The sequence below is a fragment of the Phaenicophaeus curvirostris genome, chromosome Z (genome assembly GCF_032191515.1).
Source record: "Phaenicophaeus curvirostris isolate KB17595 chromosome Z, BPBGC_Pcur_1.0, whole genome shotgun sequence".
NCBI lineage: Eukaryota > Metazoa > Chordata > Aves > Cuculiformes > Cuculidae > Phaenicophaeus > Phaenicophaeus curvirostris.
Window position 1 is genome coordinate 39,073,277 of NC_091431.1, and position 22,231 is coordinate 39,095,507.

The window sequence follows — 22,231 nt, forward strand, 5'->3', positions numbered from 1 at the left end:
CATAAAATGCGAATTGTATTCTTTCTAATGAGGGAAAAAAAACAGTGAAAGCAAAGAATCACAAAGTCCCATAAAAGATAAATAGTAAAATAAGGAAAATAAAGCAATTTTAAAAACTATTTTTAGATCTGTAAGCGCTTTTATTTTAATCTACTTATTGCAATGGCAGTGTTTCATCTTTCAACACATTTTTCTTGGAGCAAGATAGGTAGAACTTTTCACAGTTCATTTACAGAGCTAAGTCTTTCAGGAAGAAGAATTCAAATAACACTAAGCAAAGCTCTGCTTGAAAATATCTGTAGACCAGAGCCTTTATTTTAAATGAGGGTTCTAAGCAGAAAGAGGCACAGTACTGAAACACACCCAGGTATGGGCTCTGTATGCAGTGTTCATGCTAGAAGTTTGCATTTTCCCTCCTTGCAGACTTTCAGTTTAGGAAAAAAGGCACAAATTTCTAGCTTTAATTGGAAAAATCCAAAAGCCAGCAACGGGTCCATTAAAGAAATATAATTAGGACATCACCATGAAAAACGGGACTAGAAGTAATAGTAAACAAAACTGATAAACAGGCATATGATATAGGGGAGAATTTAGAAAGAACTTAGAAAAGGGCTTAGCTCACTGGAATTCACACTGTTTGCTAGTAAAAGGCCTTGAAGACCCTGGGTGTTGATAAGAAAGGAGCTCATTCGCAGACATTCACTGATAAGGGAAAGCTGTAATGTGAGCAACAGCAGAAAGCCGACTGCATCCTGCTCTGTGGTTCTGGAGCTCAACCAGGATGAGACTGCGCCTGTGCACAGACTGAGTTCAGGGACGCTGAGACCTTCGAGACCTTTGACCACGACCACCAGCAGACACTCTGCCTGTGCCAGTACGGGAGAAGCTTCCTGAATCTAATTATAATAGGAAGTGAGGGAAGGCCATGGATAAGTAATAGGCGTTTATGAATAGGCATGTCTTTACGCTGTAACTATCTGCCTGTTAGACCATACGGTGTGCAAGTTAGAAGGATTACCCCCTTGCACCTGCCAGAAAATAAACACATACCTACTTTATAACCCTTAATTGAGTTATAGAGTTTGATTCCACAAACAAAACAAGCTATTGTCCAGTGCCATTATGACCAAATATGAAAAACCCCATAACTCCTTTTCACATTGTTTTTATATTTTTGAAAAGAGATAAAAATGGTACTTAAGGCAACCAGTATATTAAGAAGACAAAACAGCTAACATGACACCTCCTCACAGTGAAAGCATCTAAAGTATTTCAGTTTTAACACCAAGAAAGTAATCAAAATTGATGCTATTCCTGAACTGAGGTTAACATACCACTTCATTGTGACATGCTGCTTTTTCTTCACTCGGTACTCTGCTTTCACACAGTTTTTTGAATTGCCTGTAGATTCTGTGTTTTGATTAAATTGTTAACAGTGGTACAGTCAAAGATTAGAATTTGTATAGTAATCTATTTCAGTTCTACAGAAAATGCTTTAACAGTTCTGATGGCTATTTTATCTATTAAGAATAACTATCACTTTCCAACCATTCAAACTTCATAAATTATGTATACATTTAGAAATACGTCTCTAAATGACACACCTAGTACAGTAAGCACCTCTATGCATTGCTAGTATCATAAAGTAAAAAAAAAAAAATTATAAATCTATGAAAAATCAGGCAGCATATGCAGAGAATTCACCTATTTATGGTAAACATTAAGCTTTATTCTCAATAAAACATTTTTGCTTTTATTTTTATTTTTTTAATTTTATTTTTAATGCATTCCAAAGCATGAAGACAGTGTATGTGAACAATTCCTTCTCCGTTTTCACAAGTATATTACAAATAAAAGCATGGCATAGTACATGTCTGGATAGCAAGATATTAAGAAAATAGACACTATCTAAATCCTATTAGGAACAAGAAGGCACCACTGATTTGAGGTTGTGTCCAGACATCACCCAGTCCGTTTCATTCTCATTTCTGCATTTCAAGCCAACAATTTTATTTTTTTTCTATCAACCTATTCAGACCATTTCTGTTCTGGTTTTCTCACCACAAACAACACACATTCATAGTAGTATTTCATCATGGAGAGTTCATTTACAGTGTAAGTTGACAGTACAGACTCTTTCTCCACCTGAAAACAAAGCAATAGTTTTCAAATACCCTCACTACAAGAAGACATAAGTTTCTCGAAGCAAGCAATTGCTATATACTTAGTAGTTTTCAAAGCCCATCTACACACTTCTTAAGATAAAGAGGAAAGTAAATAATTTGCAACATACTGATAGACATTTAATTCTCTTAGACATTATAAGATATGCCATTATGTTGGACTAAATTTACTGCAAAGGTTTATTCTAAGTAATTTGTCTGGTTTATACCAGAAACTGCAAACTACACCACCTTCTTACCTCTATATGGAATCCATATTGAAGTATGACATTTTTTATATCCTCGTAGCTTAATTCTATAGAAAGTTCATTTCCCAAGTTTTCAAAGTGGTAAAGGAGGGGACCTGGAACACAAAGATTCAATAAAAATTACTGTCAAAATGACAAAAATGTTTTAAAAATCAAAACCTCATACTGAAAGTGCAAAGAATGCTCATACCCAGACTCACATGTTAAAATCCAGAACATATTTCTATCACTCAACTATGAGTTTTATAAACAATTTCAGAATCAATGCAAAACAAAACCAAAATTAGTTTGACTGCTTATTCAACAATGAAGTCTCATTTCCTATCAGATTGTTTTCTGTGCCTTAAAATTTCTTCAGTCTAGCATCACTGCTGTCTCTATAAAGCAGAAGGCAGGACGTCATGTGGTCTACTTGGGAGCTCTGCTTTCATTCTATGACTGGCAAGTAGCGGTGTAGTGACTGACTAACGAGAGACTGACCTGTTTCTACAACACAAAATGTTTAACTCCTGCATTTGTCTGCAATTTCTTCACCATGGAAGACAAATCAATTCTGTTTTCTTTTGATTCAAAGCACACACAAACCTTGTTCCCAAAACTTCTGCTTAGAAGCAAATTACAAATTAAACAACTGATAAAGAAAAAAAAAAGCAAAGATGCATTTACACACAGAACAAGTTCTATTTTCTTGGTAAAAAAGTAAAAAAAAAAAAAAAAAACAGGACACAACATTTGTCAATCAACAAATTTTGATGCATGAAGGCAAAACTTGCCAGTACGAAGATTTACTTGTCTATTAAAAAAAAATCACATGGTGTTGACTTGATTGTAACTAGCAAACGTGGACATATTCTGAACATGTGAGAAAGAATTTCCATGCCCTGTATGTTTCTAGCTCTACAGTTTCCAGCAGAGACATAATTCACCCCACAGTTCTTTTTAAGTACTAGATGTTTGATCACATAACAGGCATAAGTCAGGGCTAGCAGGAAGAAAGGTTGGTCACACTTGCCTACATTTATCCATATTCCTCCAGGCTTTAGTATTTTCCATATAGTATCAATGTAATCAATAACATTATGTGCTGTATCTATGAAAAAGCAAGTTGCTATGCAGTCCCACACATCTGCATAAAAAGAGGAAAGTATACAGAAATCAGTTTCAATGTTCCTACCCAATAAAAGTTCATCATTTAACCCCATTTGTTTATACACTCAGCATTACTTTGAACAGTAAATAAACAAGTAAATAAAATAATTCTATGTTAACAAGTTAGGTGTTTGTTTATGTGACATATATATATGTGAGTGTATATACACACACACTCTGATAGTATATATTTTTATTACTTATTCATCTTACAAAATTGTTCGTACAGGTTATATAGATTATATACGTATTACATAATGTAAATGTAAGTATTGTAACACATTTATATAAATGAAGGCCTAAGTATGCTATTACTCACCTCCCCTATGAACTTCATGATCACAACTGTTAAAAACATAACTACAAAAATACGCAGTGATTTTGGGCCTCTCTAGCTAATATCTAGAACATCATAAGCTTGTACACTAAAGTGTACTTTCATAAACCACATAGCTTTAAAAAAGGCTATTCAGTATCTGACTATTTCTCCAGCTGCTTTTATTAGTTAACACAATAAGCAGGACCTTTCAAAGTCTACCTTTTATAGCATGAGTCTCCTTGTTTTTCTTTAAACATGCTTCCTCAAAATCGCAAAAGTTTTAATTGTTTTGTTTACAGAACTTAAAAGTCTCAGTTTATGGCAGTATCACATACTCTAACATAAGACAGAACCTTCAAAAAATTAAGCAACAGGAAGGCTCCTGCAAGAAAATATCTGGAAGACTAGTTGGGCAATAAAGGGCAGATCAATAGCTATATAATCCTGGTGAAAAATGGCTATGTGTCCAACAGGGACAGAAAGGTGCAAACAGAAAATACACGTCTGAGATTGCAATCCAATACTGTGCAAGGAAACAGTAGTGACTTCTAAATACGCATATATTAGAATATTAGACTACCTATAAAAGAACTGGGTAAGTGATACCCTTGATCAAATTCTAAATATGTAATTGCTAGAGTAGTTACTAAATCAGATACTTATCTACACGTTAATTCAACATTAGTCTTAAAACATTTCTTCATAGCTGCATAAAGGACAGCAAAGCTAATCTGGTATCATAAGAAAAAATAAGTCTTTTTGTACCAGCCTGTCTCAATCTTTGGTAAATTATCACCTCCATAATATGCTTCTGAAATATTTACTATTGACAGCCAATAAGCATGTCTTTTCCATTTATAATTTACTACTACTAGAAGATGAGAAAAGCTGATTTGGAGTAAGAAACTCTTAATACAATCAGCACACCTTTTGCTTAATGCTTGTATATACAGTTCCCTTCTATTCGTAATCATTAACTATCCCACAAAAAATACTCTGAAGATACAGTTACATGGATAGCCTAGAAGTTTGCATTTACTCACTACACTCGGAATAAATTTCTTGAAAATCCCCTGCTGTCATAGAGAAGTTTGAGCCAGAAGGAAGACTGTGAGGATCAACATCAGGGAAATAAATTGGCCGTATCTGATCAGCAGATCTTCTGTTATTGCTGAACTGATGAATCCAGGGATAAAGCTTACATGAGTTAATTTCAGAGCATCTGCAAAATACAGAAATCAGCACAAATCAGCTTCAATTAGCTGCTCATCTGTTATCTAAAAATTCAAGAAACAAAAACTTTCACCAACATCCATTGTTTTGCTGATAAAGTCCTTGCGAAAGCTACGTTTTCTAAAGGACTTTTACCTAGTTCATAACACTTCAGACTGACCATCAATTTATGAACTTATCAAAAAACCAATTTCATTCTGACATAAAAATTATTGCAACAAAATAACCAGCTTTTATAAGTTTTAAAGTATCTTTTCCCACCTTTTACCATTATCCCCAACTTATTTCTCCACTGAAAAGAAAATGCACAAGATTCTTTGCAAGATTAATGAAATTTATTATTTGGTATACTCAGTAAGCCTAAGCCTTTCAGGATCATAGCTTTTTCTAATAAAATAAAAAAACCCCAACATTAGTAACATTGGTTCCATGAATTTTATTAGAAACCTTTTTTCCCATTCTAGACTTTTCTGCCTTTTCAGAACCATAATCACAGGGAATTTGAAGCACAGCAGAACAAAAGCACTTTTCAGGTGCTAACTGAAACTATGCTTTTAGATTTCAATAAATAAATAAATCCTGTTTTGCAAAGCCTAGTGGTTTTGCACTAGTTGCCATTTAAAGTTAGTATCATCTGGAGTGTTACAATTATGCTAAGCAAACGAGTCTTTGTAAAAATCTGTGGGTTGACATGACCAACTAAGTCAACTGTTATTTTAAAAAGTGCTAAAATATAGCATTGAAGTATAAAAAGCAGCTTTTCCCACAGTCCTATAAAATCAGTTTGTAATTAAGAAATGAATTCATTTTCCTTCAGAGACAGAGGACACTTCTGTCTCATAAAACATACATCATGAAACACTTCATAAACTGCAAGCAATCTCCCAGGCTATAGAGAGTGCACTCCTTTGACTGGTGGATAGAAAACATCTGTGGTAAAGTCTTTGAGGTAACATTTTTTACCCTCTTCACATCATATGTATATTTTATTTTATCAGGACAAAAATAATAATAATAAAAATAACCCTGTAATACCACACTCAGGAACTCTCTGTATCTACAATGAATAAATAAATATCAATCACATACATGCAGTCAGACCAAGCAGGGGGAAAAAACTCAAGATAACATTGGCATCGTCTTCTTCAAGCAAAGTATTTCTCTCTTGTTAAAAACAAAGGAAAAAAATACCCTAGCAAACAAACAAAAAAAATGCCAAAACCACCCCCCAAAAATCCTCCAAAAAATCCCCACTTGGGCCAACAGAAGTTTTGTGTTAACCATTCTAGCAGTCTTTATGTTCCCAGTGGATCTGTATACCCCTCAGAAGGGTTTTTTTAAACAATTAAAGTTTCCCCAAAAGCAGGGTAAAGAAAAGATACGACTAAACTGGAGAGGAGATTTTTTTTCTGACCTATAAGGAAACACACCCCTTCCTGTATTTATTTACCAACACAAAGTCTATTCATGTAGACTTTTGAACACTACCAAAAGCAATTCCTAATTTAATAAAAAAGACCAATCCCTCTCCATATTCAACCTTGAAAATCTCCCCTTCAAGCTTCAGCACTTTATACTTCAAAATTAAGTACTGCTGTCCTTTACAATTTTATCCTTCCAACAAAAGATGCATGATGTAAGTTATGTTATAAAAATCCAACATTTTTAACTAAGTGTGGTGCACTTCGCTATTTTTGATGGGAGCAGGGCATTTAGTGTTCACCATTCATGTGACAAGATGGTTCTGGAAAAGATGGGTAGGTCAAATTTTACTTCTGACCACTGGTTAAAGGTAAAAAATGTTTAAATCCCTTCATCCTGTAGCATTCATAGACATACAACAAAAAAAAAAATTAAGCAGCCTTCTCAAAGTGTTAAGATTTATGTAAAATTACATTCTTTCCAGAAAATACAGATTAGCCAATTATTAGCATCAATTCTAATGGTATTAATTAAAGGTTTTTTTAAACTAAACCCACTCTGAAATGGGCACACCTTTTCAAATATTCACAAGTGGGACTACTGCTAATGAAGGGCTGTTGTACTGCGACTACTGATGCCATGCTCCGATTCTTCAGTCCCAGGATACAGGGAGTCAGCAACCAGCTGCTCCTGTTTCCTCCACATAAATACCACCCTCGTGTTGTTTCCCCTCCTGTCAAATGTCAAAGGAAGTAAGGTGTATTCTGAGGCTCTGGACTGCATAGAAGTTTTGGTATCCTTTCCAGAGCCAAGAAAATACGACTGTGTTTTTCACAGTTTTTGCTCTTTCACAACATTTAAGAAAGGAAGTCTCTTTTCATCACCCATGATCACCCTTGCTATCTGTAATTACATCCACAACTCATGTTTATGCTACAAAAACACACCAATGGTAAGAACCAGAAAAAGTATGATTTCCTATCCAAAGACTGTAGCAGCCTTGGAGTCATGGTAGCTTAACTACTCCAAGGCCACTTTATTTTCAAATCAGAGCTCCTCAATGGAATAATGTACTCTAATTAATTTCAGATATTTACAGTGGCATTGTTAAGCCTTGATTCAACCTCTACGTACCATGCTATGCAAATTATCCACAGCTACTAACGTACATTTAAGAGAATTAAGGGTTTTTTACATGTGTAATAAGACCTAAGTCACTGTAGCACATCTAGGAGCCCAGCTGGCTTGGCACTCAAAACAGTACTTTGTCTTCCTAAAAACAAACCAAGGTGAGAGAAATAAGGTACATCCAAACTGTTAAGGAAGTTAGCAAAATCCTCATGCTTGTATCAAATGAAAAGAAAAAATAATTAAATTAAGACTACAGTTAAAAACTAATCCAGAAAATCCTTTTTTCTTACCACTCTTCCTTAACTGCTATCTTCAGCTAATATTGATTATTGCTGTTTCTTCCAGTTCCAGGAAGCAAACATGTCCATTTCTGAAGGCTTACTGGGAACAGTGACTTAAAAGACTAAACTGAAATATACGAGTAATCCACAAAGCCTTAGTAGACACCCAAGCCCACAATTAGATATGGCAGAAAGTAATGCTTGGACTTCAACTAAATTAACTGAAATTCAGAGTCAGGTTAAGTTTTCTCTTCCATGCTAGCAACGAAACTTGCAACGGATAATTTGCCCAGCAAAGATGCAGGTGATAGCAGCTGAGCAACAATGAATTTTGCTGCCTAAGATCTAGCACCATCAGCAAGCCTAATACATATACAACTCTTTGCTAAATGTTTTACATAAATTAGAAACACCACATAAGCGTTAAATGCTAAGAATGATTACTACCACAAGCTAAGCATGCAGAATTCTCCAGGATAATTCCACAAATAAGCCAAAGACATTATTTAAGGAAGACAAAAAACATGTCATCAGAGGTAAGCGGTGGTGATGTTAACTTTCAGATCTAAACCACTGTAACAGTGAGCAGTGTCACAGAGATGGGATGTTAATAATTTTATGCTGCTTTGAATAATCTCAAAAGTTCCAATGACCATAAGAGACAGCAGGGCTGTATATCTAAGTATGAGAAGAATATGACTCCTTTTCAGGAGCTGAAAGGCTGAATCGGCTGAACTGTAAAAGACCGAATTAGCTCAACTGTAATATGCAATCTCACCACCAGATGAGTAATTTAAGAACACTGCAAGAAAAAGAACAAATACATGTCTAGCAAGTATCTGTTTTCATCACACTGACCACTACTCTTCTAAACAGACATGCAGCAGCTATAATACGAGTGTTTTCCCCTTGATGTTTTTGGACAGTAAGCTGTAACAGATTTAAGATCATCACAGTCCACTGTGAACAATCAGTCTATGAACAAAGCTCAAAACCATCATGATACTATAAAATACAAGCCAACAGTTTAAGTATTTTATCAGCAAAGGTCTATCAGATCAGACTGAAGAATGAACAGGCAAATTCTGTCTCCCTAAACTTGGTACCAACTCATCCAAAAACCAAAACACAACCCCAGACCACTTTCGTACTTGCCCCACTGTTTTGTCATCTTCCTTCCCACCGTTTTCCTTAACAGAATGGTAATATTTGCTGCCTTGTTTCCTCTTTAGCAACTAGAAACCAGTAATTTCCAATGCAATTGACAGAATACCAGATACAGAAATGTCACTTAAACTTATAAAGTGAAATTTGCTACATTCAAATTTAGTACCTCAGAATAATTGTAGACTTATTAATTATATTATTTTAGCCACTTGCTTAAGTGTTTATGTGTGCTTCGGTGGTTGTTTTTCATGTTGAAACAGTGCCTAAAATTTTATTATGGAACTTAACACTTTAACAGGTCTCCTTTGTCAGTGATCACCACCACTATGTACCATGCACATATTAACTACTCCATATTTTACGCCAGTGACATAGCTGCGTCTTATAACTTAAAAGCCATACTTTCTGTGATAATTTTAATGACTTGGATACAATCCTTCCCTCCTCCATTATCCCACTGTTGGGGTTTTTTTCATTAAAACATTCGAGAAAGTGGTAATGTGTGTACTATGTTAAGAATGAAAGATCTTTTCTTGTGAGTTTTATTTAGTCAAGTTTTTCTGATTTTGCCTCCCTCGGATTCAACCAGCAAATAAAAGATAAGCTGTGTACCTGTTGAGTACAAAGTTAGAAGAAAAGAGCATAAAGAGGCTCCATTCATTTCCTTGGCAAGCATAACCGAGCATAGCTATTTCCCACGCCAATCTACCTAGCCCAGCACCAGGTACCAGGATATTAACTTTGGAGAAATCCCTGCAACAGAACAAAAATAATAGTTAAGTCTTTATCTGATAACTTTTAACAAAACTTACAGAGGTCCAGTCAAACATTTTTTCTCCCGTGTACTTAAGATACTATAATTCTACATAGAGAAATACATACTATATTTTCTCTTGTATACTTAAGATACTATATTTCCTGTACGACCTTACTTTTTAAATGCAAACTGAGCTAGCTCTGATCAGATTGGTTAACTCTACAGTCAAAAGAACACATACAACCTTAATTCAGAAAACAGAGCATGGCTACAAAAAAAGTTTTTCCCCTTAAAACTTTTACAGTCATCAAGATAAAAATCTCTTCACTGAATTCAAGAGAGAATATTATCATATAGCACCATTCATTTTATTATGAGGCCCACTGATAACTAGTAAATATCCTTGAAATGTTCTTGGTCACATCACATAGTATATAAAGAAGTATTTTGACATCAGAAAAACACACCAAAGAAAACTTCCATAAGCTGGATTGTAATATCCTTAAGGCAGTTACTCTTCGCAGCAACTGTGGGTATTACACATGCCATTCACCGATTTCATTGAAGCACATAAGATTTCCTAAGTACATTGTAGCTCTCTAACCCTTCAATTCCCATAACTAGGCATCAGGTTGAAGACAACCAGAAGACATCCAGCAGCATGTATTTACTGAGATACATAGGAAAATCTCTCCCAGTTTTCTCTTCTTCCAGGCAGAAAAGGCAATATATACACATATTAACCATCAGACTTCTATCACAGTGCCATCAAACCTTTACTCATAAACCAAAACATACTCCCACACCAAACTGGTTTAAGATCCTTAAAGTAAAACCAAATAATTTTGCAGTTTCTGGTCATGAATTGGAATTTCATATATGATCTCCCCTTTTGCACGTCATCTTGAAAGAAAAAAGAAATGTGCCAATTTATATGTAACTAAATGAACAACAATAAAATTAGCACTTCCAAACATATGATGAAAGAAAGAAAACGCAAAACCTTTCAATACATAAAAATTCAGAGTTAGCTTGCTGCACAAGCATAAAGATGAGTGAAGGAATTCTGTAAATTCTGTAGTAAGTAAGTAAGAAGTCCTTAAAACTATTACCTAAAACCAAAAGAAAGCATTATTCTTTTCTAAAGGCCACACAAACTAACAAAGCAGCTTTCACATGCCTTTTGGTTTGTGGCCAAATTAGTGAAGCCTCCAAAATGGAAAATCAAAGTTCTTCTTATTCCTGATTTTCATTTCCATTCCATTATATTTTCACATTCTTGGTTTTCAGATTAGCAAGAAGCAGGAAACCAAGACTTTTGCTATTACTTTAGAGCACTCCTGTGAAGCAATGGTTCTCCTTACCTCTCTTCTACAAGGAAAACCAGAAGAAAGCTAGTCAGGAAGTCCTACTGAAAGAAAGAAAGATTAGTTCAGGAGAAAACTACTTGCTCAAGATGAAAATTTTGAAACTAAGGACCCAGAAAGGGGGAGGGGGGAGAAAATCCACTTTCTAGAAGCTAGAAAAAAAACTCAGCTTTTTCTCTTTATAGTCACCCACCGTTATTCTAGATGCATTTCTAACCTAATTAATTGCTTAATTTCCTTACAATTTTATATTTATTTAGATTAGCTCTACACAGATTTTTACAACCCCAGGTGGACACTTCTACAAGGAGTTGGTTGAAAAGACCTACACCACCTCCAAGATTATCATACATTTATTAGAAAGGACAGTTTTCTTAAAAACAACCTAATAGCTAACAGCTATGCAGATGCAGTAACAGTTTGAAATCTGCGCCTTTATGCATTCAAAATCAAGATAAAGCCTCAATATTCAAGTGAGTTGATCTTAAATTACTAGTAATAGTCTTTTTCTTTCAAAATATAAAGCTTTTATACCTCTGAACTTATTGGCCTAATTCTCTCTTAGAAAGTAGTTCATTTTTAACTGTACTTTTCTTTGCACCTTGATTAAGTGCCCATAGAGTTGTGGCGAACAAAGTTAAATCCAGTTGGCAACTGGTCACAACTGGTGTTCTCCAGGGCTCAGTGTTAGGGCCAATTCTGTTTAATATCTTTATCAATGATCTAGAGAAAAGGATCAAGCGCGCCCTCAGTAAATTTGCAGATGACACCAAGATGGGAGGGAGTGTTGGCTCTGCATGAGGGCAGGAAGGCTCTACAGAGGGATCTGGGCAGGCTGGATTAATGGGCTGAGGCCAGTTGTATGAAATTTAACAGGACTTTGCGTCAGGTGCTGTATCTGGATCACAACACCTAAAGGCCTGGGCAAGCATGGCTGGAAAGAAGCTCAGCAGAGAAGGACCTGGGGTGCTCATCAACAGCCATCTGAACATCAGCCAGCAATTTGCCCAGATGGCCAAGACAGCTAACAGCATCTTGGCTTGTGGCCAGCAGGGCCAAGGAAGTGATTGTCACCCTGAACTTGGCATTGGTGAGGCCACACCTCAAATCCTGTGTTCAGTTCTAGGTCTCTGTTGTGGTTTGTGTTAAAGTGGGATCAGTTTCAGACTCTAAGTTAACTTCATTCTCTGAAAGCAAACTGCTTGTTTTTCTGACAGTATCGCTCTAGAAGTGATAACCAGGGCACTGGTATGCAGAAAGGCCAATGTTTATACTTATCCCTATAGTAACAAAAGCCGTCCTTGAGCTGGCAAAAAAGGGCCACACCTGCAAGGAGGGGCAGCCAGGGCAGGTGACCCTAAGCTGATCAACAGAGTATTCCATCCTATATATATAACACTCGATGTAAAACTGAGAGATCACGAGGGTCTTGTCCTCTTCTGCGATGGCTTATGTCCAGTGAGGACCTTGGCTGTCTGCTGCTTCTGATTCCAGATCTGTGCATTCCTGAAATCCAGTTTCTGAGTCCAGCTCCCTCCTAGCCATGGAACCATCCCTTTGTGTCTGCCCTACAGTATTTGTGGTGATATATAGCATCAAGGGCTAGGGTGTAATCTCATCTATTTGTATATATTTTGTTACTTTCTAGTTATTTTCATTAATATTACTATTATTATAATTTCACTAAAACAGTAGTTTTACTTTCTAACCGGCAATTCTTTTTCTTCTGGACTTGATGATCTTGAAGGTCTTTTCCAACCTACATGATTCTGTGATTCAAACGGATGAGGCAAACTTACTGCATAACAGTTAGTGACTGTTGATAGTGTCCAGCTATGAAAAAAAAAAAAAGCTCTAACATCTTCTGCTTTTCAAGACTTAAAAGGAATTGACAGTGACAAACTTCTGACAAATTTCAAAAAAATTAAGGTGCAAAACCAGTGGTAGTGGTAGCACTCCAATCCACCATATTATAGTAATTTTTTAACTGCACAGAAACTACTTTTTTAATGGCTACAAAAGATAATTTAGGAGGCTAGAAAAAGCTGCTTTCCTGAGGTGGATACATAATTGCAGCAGTAGCAAATACAATGAACCAAAATCCAAAACTGTGATAACTGATAATAACCCATGGTTATCCACAGTGAAACTAGCCTTGAACCAGCCAGCAGAAGCAGCATTCCCATGGCAACAGATCCAGCATTGGTTAGGAACATCAACAGCTATCCAACAAGTACCCATTAAAAACTGTAGGGCAATAGGGAAGAAACCACTGGCTTATTAACCTGAAAGGTGCAGGGAAAAGAGGCTGGGCAAGAAGCAGGAAGAAGGGCTGCATGGTACCGTCTGGCTCAACTGCAGCATTTTCTTGAAAAGATAGTGAAGAAATATCAGAACCAACTATCTGTCACGCTATTACTGGTACCACATTTTGCAGTGTGATACATTTGCAACTCCTACACATCTAATGCCATTAAGTTTCATTTGGTGTACTTTAAGGTAAAAATTACATTTGATAAAAATAGAGGTTTCTTATATCACTCCTGTGGGGCTTTAAAAAAAATGATACTGCTGAAGGGTTAGATTGAAGTTCAGCAAAAGACAAAATACTGTGATAAAAATATCGTGATCAAACACAAAGCTCATTTTCATATACGGAATACTGCAATTCAATGTTATCTAATCATAAGAAGTTTTAAGAAATATGCAGCACAAACAGAAGATAGATGTAAACATCAGCACAGAATCACACTGTGGTACTCGTTTGCTGATATCTTCTCTCTGTAATGTTTGTAATTTAAGATAGCAAGCAAATCCAATCCTCAGTATAGTATTTTTCATTATTTTACTGTATTTTCAGAGATTTTTTTTTAAAGACGGCTACTTTTCAAATAAAAAAAATAAAATAATCAAGAATAATAATTATTTGAAGAGCAATTCTTTTCCAAATTTAACAGCTGAGGTTTATATACTTCGTGTAAAGACCTGCAAGGTCTTCAGTGCACTGTAATAGCACTGAAGATTGCGCTTAAATTCTATGATTAAAGCAAGTTTTGCCTAAGTACAACTTCTGATGAACCAGCAAGGACAGATGTATTTTATATTAGGTTAAATAAAATTTGTACAAAGTAGGTATTTTATCATCATCATAAATTTGGCTGAACACATGCAAGAAGTGTAACCAACCTCAGGCTTAGGACTAATAAGCAGTGCTTTTCAAATAAGAAGGAAGTGAGGCAATGATGACTTCTTTTGGGATGCCCTGCCAGTACCCTGGAGAATGCAATGAATTGCTGGATTTAAGTTTCAAGTTCAGGTGGTTCCAGAGGCCAAGTTAATGAATAAAAGAAACTTTCAAGAAATTACTGAGTTCACTGTTCTTGGCCATGGAATGATAATTAACTAAAAGGTCAAATATGTCTCTGCTTTCTTTTGGATTACCCTTTTTATTTTGTGAAAGAATGTAATAGTAGAAGTGAAGGAAAATGAAGACGACAAAAGAGAAAGGGAATTAGAAAACAACCCCAGATGTGCTTATTTGGATATTCAACTTAATGTTTCCCCCCCAAAGTACTTTAATGAATATATTCCATCAAAAAAAAACCCCAAACCAGGCCTGTGTTTTACTATTTCCTCCTACAGAAAGCAGTGATGTTCGTTCATTTGGATCCAAGAAATACAAGAAACTTAAATAGCTTCATCAAAAGGTAGGTAATACTATATAATTCCAACATGAGTAATGCACGTAATCTGTCAGTTCTTCAGGAAGACATTCTCTCATGGGACTTCACTTAAAACTCCTTTGTTGATCCTACTAATAGATCGTGTGTTAAGGTGCTATAAGAAGAAAGGAGAACTTATTTCTGAAGAGGAATGGAAGGCAGAAATAGCTTTTACCATTTTATTTTTAAATGTCAGTCTTGTCATAAGACTGCATTGAAACACAAGATAACAGCAGTGCATAATCATAAGATTGTTCTAATTTACAGGTGCTTTGAACCATTGCCTGTATCTCTTCTTCTGCCTAGAAGAGCAAGCATATAGAGCACTTCACTTCTTTTCCTGTTCTTTGCAGACCAACTGAACCAACACGCAGCAGTCTTGCAAAGAGCAGCAACAACAGAACATGTGCATGCATAGTGCAAAAGACACTTGGATAGTTTCCAAAATTTAAACTCCTTTTTCACATTATTCCAATGCATGGAGTCGATAACGCTAACAAAGTTAACTAGAAACTGAATGTGCAATTCCACTGAAGCCATTAGGAAGTTAAAGGTGACTTGCACTGATATTTTAAAATTTGAAATATTTATTTCTTCATCCTTTTCAACCCAAAATATATCGAGACAAAGTGGTTTTCATCACTTGATGCCAAAACCACACTTTTTCTCTAGCACTTTCATTTCATCATGTCAGTAGACTCCAGCACTCTGTGACACAAAAGGGAACTCTATAACAATTATAAAGGTGTGCTCTGAGGTTCCACCTACAGGCTGTTTTCCTACATTAGTGCCCACAGCCATGCAACTCATGTGGAGAGACTTTGCATGCCCGTCATGCAAACTGACTTTGCTCTCACTATACACTACACCCAGGAAAACATCACTATGGTCGGTTCAGGCCCTGTCTATCCCTTCAAACTGAAACAATTGCTCCCCTCCAGAACTGTAAAAACAACCTGCAGCCAACCTGCTCTGCCAGGGAATTACTTCTCGTACAACGATGGGATGGCACTGTCACTTAAGTGTGATAATACACCGAGAGAACAGGACCTTCTGAACAACTGTGCTTCTCGCCTCAAGGACATAGATACACCTAAGCAGCAGAGTCTCCTCCGTCACCAGGAAAACAGACAGAGCTGATCACAGTAACAATGTGTGAACAGAGAAAAGGTTTTACACAAGTGCAATGACAGCTCCATAATGATCATGAATATTAAACTTTTAAATAGGTACGTATGTAATACATATTTTATACACAAAAAAAAGTTTCACTTAACAGACTCTGATTGATACAGTGATGTTTTGAGACTTCTGTAGAGACAAAAAAACCCCTCACTGATATTTCAGAGCCACAACTGGGACAGAAGCACTGTCACATTAGCTGTGTCTGACAAGAACAAACAGAATTCCTAGTAAAGAAGCACAAAGCTATAAACTTCAAATTTACCCAATCTGTTACCACAAGTTGCTTCCTAATACCAGCTGGAAGTTGTGAAATGGAATTCACTGATGATAAATGTGAAAGTCAAAACTTTTCAACTTCAGATGGGTAGATGAAGCACTTAAGGCTATGTTTTAGTGACAGACAGGTATGGTTGGACTTGATGATCTCAGAGGTCTTTTCCAACCTAGTGATTCTGCTAACTTGCAAACTTTACCTCGCCAAGCACAAGGGCGTTAACTTCACAACCTTCTGAAGTCTCTTACTTGAAAAGCTAACAGGTATCCTGTTACATTAAGCTGCAGAAAAAAAATATTTCTGGTTTACCTGGTATTCCTTTGTGATGTTTATAATAACACTTTTTTTCCAACAACTTGTATAAAAAATAAAAACTTTCTTAATTAAAGAAATAAATTCACTGCATTCACAGCAATTTCTATATTTTTAGATCCAAGCTTTTCATTATTTCATAACAACTTTGTTAGATTTGTCCAACAATGCATGCCCACATAAAAATAAGTCTTAAAACACTATTACCATCTTTCTTTTGGGAAGTTCTTTACAATTTCACTAATGATTGGCTGGTAGCAGGAATCTCTCTCAGGCTTTCCCTCTTCACTCCAATCTCTCACAAATTGTTTCAAAGTGGATTTTAATTTATCCATGTCAAATGTTGAAGCTGGTGTAATCTTCCCTCTTCCCTGATTAAAGTGGGGAGAGAAAAAAGAAAGGTTATTGGAAAATGTATCACGTATATTTAGTCTTGAAAAAAGAAAGTGAATTACAAACAGACAAAAGCCATGCTAAAAATGCTGCTGGGAGTTTTAGCCGACAAAGCACTTGCCTTTCACTGCTGGGACCAAGCCTCAAATCCAACCTAGAATCCTAGACAAACTGAGCTTCCTGGTCTCAGTCTGGCACCCAAGAGACCAGGGTCCACATAAAAAATACAATACATAGTATGGCATAGCAGAACACAACTGGTAGTCCTTATTCAGGAAAGGACAAGGGCTTAGCCTGTGCAGCAGCTGAACTGCTTACCCTGAGAAGAGGATCCCTTTAGTTACTGATGAGGCAACACTGAGAAGCTCACATCAAAACTGCCCATTACTCTACCTTGCCTGCAGTTACCAAAAACGACTTCACTTTACATCTCTGCCAGCCTTAAGTCTAAGTGCAATTTTTTTTTAATAGAGATGCCACACTGAAAAAGCAGTTATGTAGTGAAAAAGTTTTTACAGGTGAGAACATTAAGAATACTTGGCCTAGCTAGAATTGTAACCAATTTAGAATGCCATAACATATAACAACCTACACAACCTACACCTACAATACCATTTTCACTGTGCACAGTTAAATGAAAAAAATAATTTGAAAATATAAGTAGGGTAGAACTGGTGCTCCGGAGTGAAAAATTGCTTTTTCCAAGAAGTGATTACTGTAATTTACCAGATTCACAATTAGTTTTCTTCAGTGTAACTACAAAGACTAGCAAAAAATAGGTTTATTAAAAATCAGCTCTACAAGACACTAAAGACCAGAGTGCAAGCAAACAGGAAGTAAGAAAGGGGAAAATAAATAAGATGAAGGGAAAGAAGAGTGCAGGCCTAAGGATGTGAAAAACAAATGCAGAAGTCCTAAAGTGTACAGAATTGAATTTAAAGTATGAGAAAGTCCACTTTAACATACATCTTCTCCATATTCTTTATTTTCAAACATATGACTGCAGTCATTCACAATAGTCTGTAGTATCTGTTGATTATGATCAATACACTTCCGAATCTTGTCAAGGTGAGGAAGGAATTGAGGAAGAAGACTCTGTTGGTTAGCTGGGAGAGATTTAAACTGTCTCTCTGTTCTGTTCACTCGTTCATGCATATTCGTTCTAAAAAGCAAAAAATGTAAGGTCTTTAGACATTTTTAAGCAATACACACAATAAATATAAGTAACGCACTCTATGCTACTATAATTACAATTATTCATTTCCTTAGACACAAAAAGTGATCAGAGTTTGTCATTTCATTCAGAATATCATGTTTTCAACATTTTTTTTTTAGGCCAAATGTTTGGTTTAAGCTTTAGTTCTACACTACCACCCTTTTTAAAATGTCGCAGTTTTAAAGAATCGTAGCTTTCTTCCTGCAGTTCCATCACCAATCATTCACTTCCAGCACTGGCAATCTTACCCTAATCATAGAATCACCAGGTCGGAAAAGACCTCTCAGATCATCGAGTCCAACCACTCCTATCTGCCACTACACCACGTCCCTGAGCACCTTGTCTACCCATCTTTTAAACACTCCCAGGGATGCTGACTGAACCACATCCCTTTAATATCCACAACATTTAATGAATAACAAGCCATCAAACTCATCAAAACTAACCAGATTGTTTCACAAACGTCGTTTAAATTTGAATGAATAGCTCAATGCTGTGGTAAATTTTGGCTACAGAAATAACAAGATGAAGAGCTGGATAAGGATCCTCAAAAATCAATTGCTTCCGAAAGAACTGTTAGAAGTCACAGGTGAACCATCTTGGTGTTCTTGCAGTCACACTAAGAGACTAAGCTACCTTCTTTTAACAATACATTCCTCTCAAACATGAACACCATGAATTGGGTCACGTAACTGACCCAGGCTATAAATAACTTCCACTTGCCTTCCAAGAGAAAAAGGTCTGTTTCTTTTATTTCCTCTTCTTTCTCCTCACCTTGTTCTATCACTCACCAGGCCTTCCACAACACTCATTTAACTTGCTAACCATGAAGAAACATGTATAAATTCTGCTAGCTGTCATTTCAGTCAGATTAGCATGTCCATTGGCCACAGTCATAAGGACTCCAGCGAGATCATAAAGCCAGGACAAGGGGTGTTGTCCCTGTTGGCAGCAGTGAATTATTTCAGCAGGTCAAGTCATACTGCAGTTTCTCAGACTCTTGCGTCAGCACACAGCAGCACAGAGTTGAAAACTAGCCATTGGACAGTAAGGTGTAATTGCTGCTATTTTCAGCCTGGAAATTCGACCAGTTAATATGACCACCATTACATATATGCCACTGAGAAGGGCACGTTCATTGTTACAGCTACACTGGTTTAAAATTATATTTAAGAATGAAAACCACAGAAGGAATGACGAGAAAAATAGACTGATCCTCTATATAAAGAACATCATCTTAGCCGAATGTCATCTTGAAAGTATTGGCAGAAAAAAAATCTTTCTATTACGATCCTCCATTCTTTCACATTGAATTACAACCTTCTAGCAGAAAGAATTCACTGAACTACACAAAGAATTAAGTTAAGTCCATACATCTCCAGAGAAAATTCGATCTTCACTCTTCTGACAAGGTATTATTGCCTTACTTACACAGATGTTTGCAATTAAATTATTTTTAACTATCAAGATATGCAATTTCACTTAAATTTACAGTTATTTCTTCAAGATGGAGGTAATTTAGTTCAATTTAGGCATAGGAAATTTCAGTCATGTCATTTTGCTATGTGTTTACCAAAACTTAAGTATTCAAAATCAACCTAGAGTTATAACTAGACATGAGGCTGAGAAAGACGTTCGCAGCCTCTAGGGCCTGAGGATACGATTACATCACTGATATAAGTAAATTACAGTCGGCTCTTGTACTAATAGTAATAACTAATATCATAGAATGATATCATAAAATCGTATCATAGAATCACCAGGTCGGAAAAGACCCACAGGATCGAGTCCAATCATTCCTATCAATCACTACACCATGCCCCTCAGCACCTCATCCACCCAGCTTTTAAATACCTCCAAGGAGGGTGACTCAACCACCTTCCTGGTGAGCCTGTTCCAGTACCCGATAACCCATTTTGTGAAAAATTCCTTCCTGATATCCAGCCTGAACCTCCCCTGGCGCAGCTTGAGGCCACTGCCCCTTGTCCTGTCCCCTGTCACTTGGGAGAAGAGACCAGCACCCTCCTCTCTACAACCTCCTTTCAGGTAGTTACAGAGAACAATGAGGTCTCCCCTCAGCCTCCTCTTCTCAGGACTAAAGAATTCCAGCTCTCTCAGCTGCTCCTCAGAGGACTTGTTCTCCAGCCCCCTCACCAGCTTTGTTGCTCTCCTCTGGACTCGCTCCAGAGCCTCAACATCCTTCTCGTGGTGAGGGACCCAGAACTGAAAACAGTATTCGAGGTGCGGTCTCATTTTATGGCTCCTTAAGCCATTTTATCGCATAAAACGGGACCTTTCACACCCTCTTTCAAACGCGCTGCACTGAGAGGGTTCGGGTTTTTTTTCCCTTTGACGCTTCCCAGCTGACAGGGAGCCCCTGCGGGCAGCGGCGCTGCCGCGGCGCGGGCAGGAGGAGTGGGCAAGGCCCGGTTACCCGTAGTATCGGAAGGCATTGATGATCCTCCGGAAATGCTCCCGCTCCAGGCGCTCCGCCTCCTCCTCCTGCTCCGCCCCGCCCGCCGCCGCCAGCGCCCTCGGCTCCCGCGGCTGCCGCCTCCGCCGCTCGTCGCTCAGCGCCGCCACCCGCTCGGCGTCGCCGTCGCTGCTCTCTCCTTGCCACTCGTCGTGGCCCCGCCGCAGCCCCCTGCGCATCGCCTTGGCCGGCGGGTCCCTCTCACCCGGGGGAGGCGGCGGCGTCTGCGCTTTGCGGGTCACGGCGCACGCGGCCAACATCCCCCCCAACCGGCGGCAACGACGATCGCGCCCGGCGCGCGCGCGCACTCCTCCCACCACTTCCGGCGCGGGGCGGAGGGAGGCGGGGCTGCGCGCGCGGGAGGGGGCGGGACCGGCGAGGCTCGGGGCCCGGGAGCGCCCTCTGCTGGCGGGAGAACGGGCCGCGCACGGAGCGTGGCGGTAAATGGAGCTAAACCCCGCCGGAGGCTGGTTACAAGTGGGGTTCCCCAGGGCTCAGGACTCACTGCTCAGTTCAGTGTCTATCAGTGGCCTGGATGAAGGCATTGAGGGCACCCTTAGCACGTTTGCAGACGACACTAAGCTGGGTGGAAGTGTCGATCTGCTGGAGGGTAGGGAGGCTCTGCAAAGGGGTCTGAACCGGATGGACCACTGGGCTGAGTCCAATGGCATGAGGTTTAACAAGGCCAGGTGCCGGGTCCTGCACTTGAGGCACAACAACCCTGTGCAGTGCTACAGACTAGGGCAAGAGTGGCTGGAAAACTGCCTGGAGGAGAAGGACCTGGGGCTGTTGGTTGACAGCCGACTGAACATGAGCCAGCAGTGTGCCCAGGTGGCCAAGAAGGCCAATGGCATCTTGGCTTGGATCAGAAACGGTGTGACCAGCATGTCCAGGGAGGTTATTCTCCCTCTGTACCCGGCACTGGTGAGACCGCTCCTTGAATACTGTGTTCAGTTCTGGGCCCTTCACTACAGTAAAGACCTTTAGGTCCTGGACTGTGTCCAGAGATCAACAAAGCTGATGAAGAGACAGGATAACAGGTCTTACAAGGAGCAGCTAGGTTGGAAAAGACCTCTTAGATCATTAAGCCCAACCATTCCTATATACCACTAAACCATGTCCCTGAGTACTTCATCTACCTGTCTTTTAAATACCTCCAGGGATGGTGACTCAACCACCTCCCTAGGCAGCTTCCACTAGTGCTCAATAACCCTTTCAGTGAAGAAATTATTCCCAATGTCCAATCTGAACCTCCCTTGGCACAACTTGAGGCCATTCCCTCTCATGCTATCACCTGTCACTTGGGAGAAGAGACTAAGACCCACCTCTCTACAACCTCCTTTGGGTAGTTGTAGGCAGTGATAGGGTCTCCCCTAAACCTCCTTTTCTCTAGGCTAAA

General features: G+C 38.2%; 1 protein-coding gene across 2 annotated transcripts; it reads right to left on the reverse strand.

The window, feature by feature from the left end:
- Positions 1-1,092: 1,092 nt before the first annotated feature.
- On the reverse strand, positions 1,093-21,153 carry CARNMT1 (carnosine N-methyltransferase 1). 2 transcript variants are annotated; one of them, XM_069881208.1, is made up of 8 exons: positions 20,794-21,152; positions 18,110-18,305; positions 16,958-17,121; positions 9,746-9,886; positions 4,943-5,121; positions 3,444-3,557; positions 2,423-2,526; positions 1,093-2,145 (listed from the first exon to the last, which is right to left on the reverse strand). In XM_069881208.1, the coding sequence occupies exons 1-8, from the start codon at positions 21,090-21,092 to the stop codon at positions 2,029-2,031; spliced, it is 1,314 nt and encodes a 437-aa protein (XP_069737309.1). In that variant the 5' UTR covers positions 21,093-21,152; the 3' UTR covers positions 1,093-2,028. The 2 variants fall into 2 exon arrangements, 1 of the variants encoding a protein (XP_069737309.1); XR_011339446.1 differs by having other exon boundaries at positions 2,012-2,145; positions 3,448-3,557; positions 20,794-21,153.
- Positions 21,154-22,231: the final 1,078 nt, after the last annotated feature.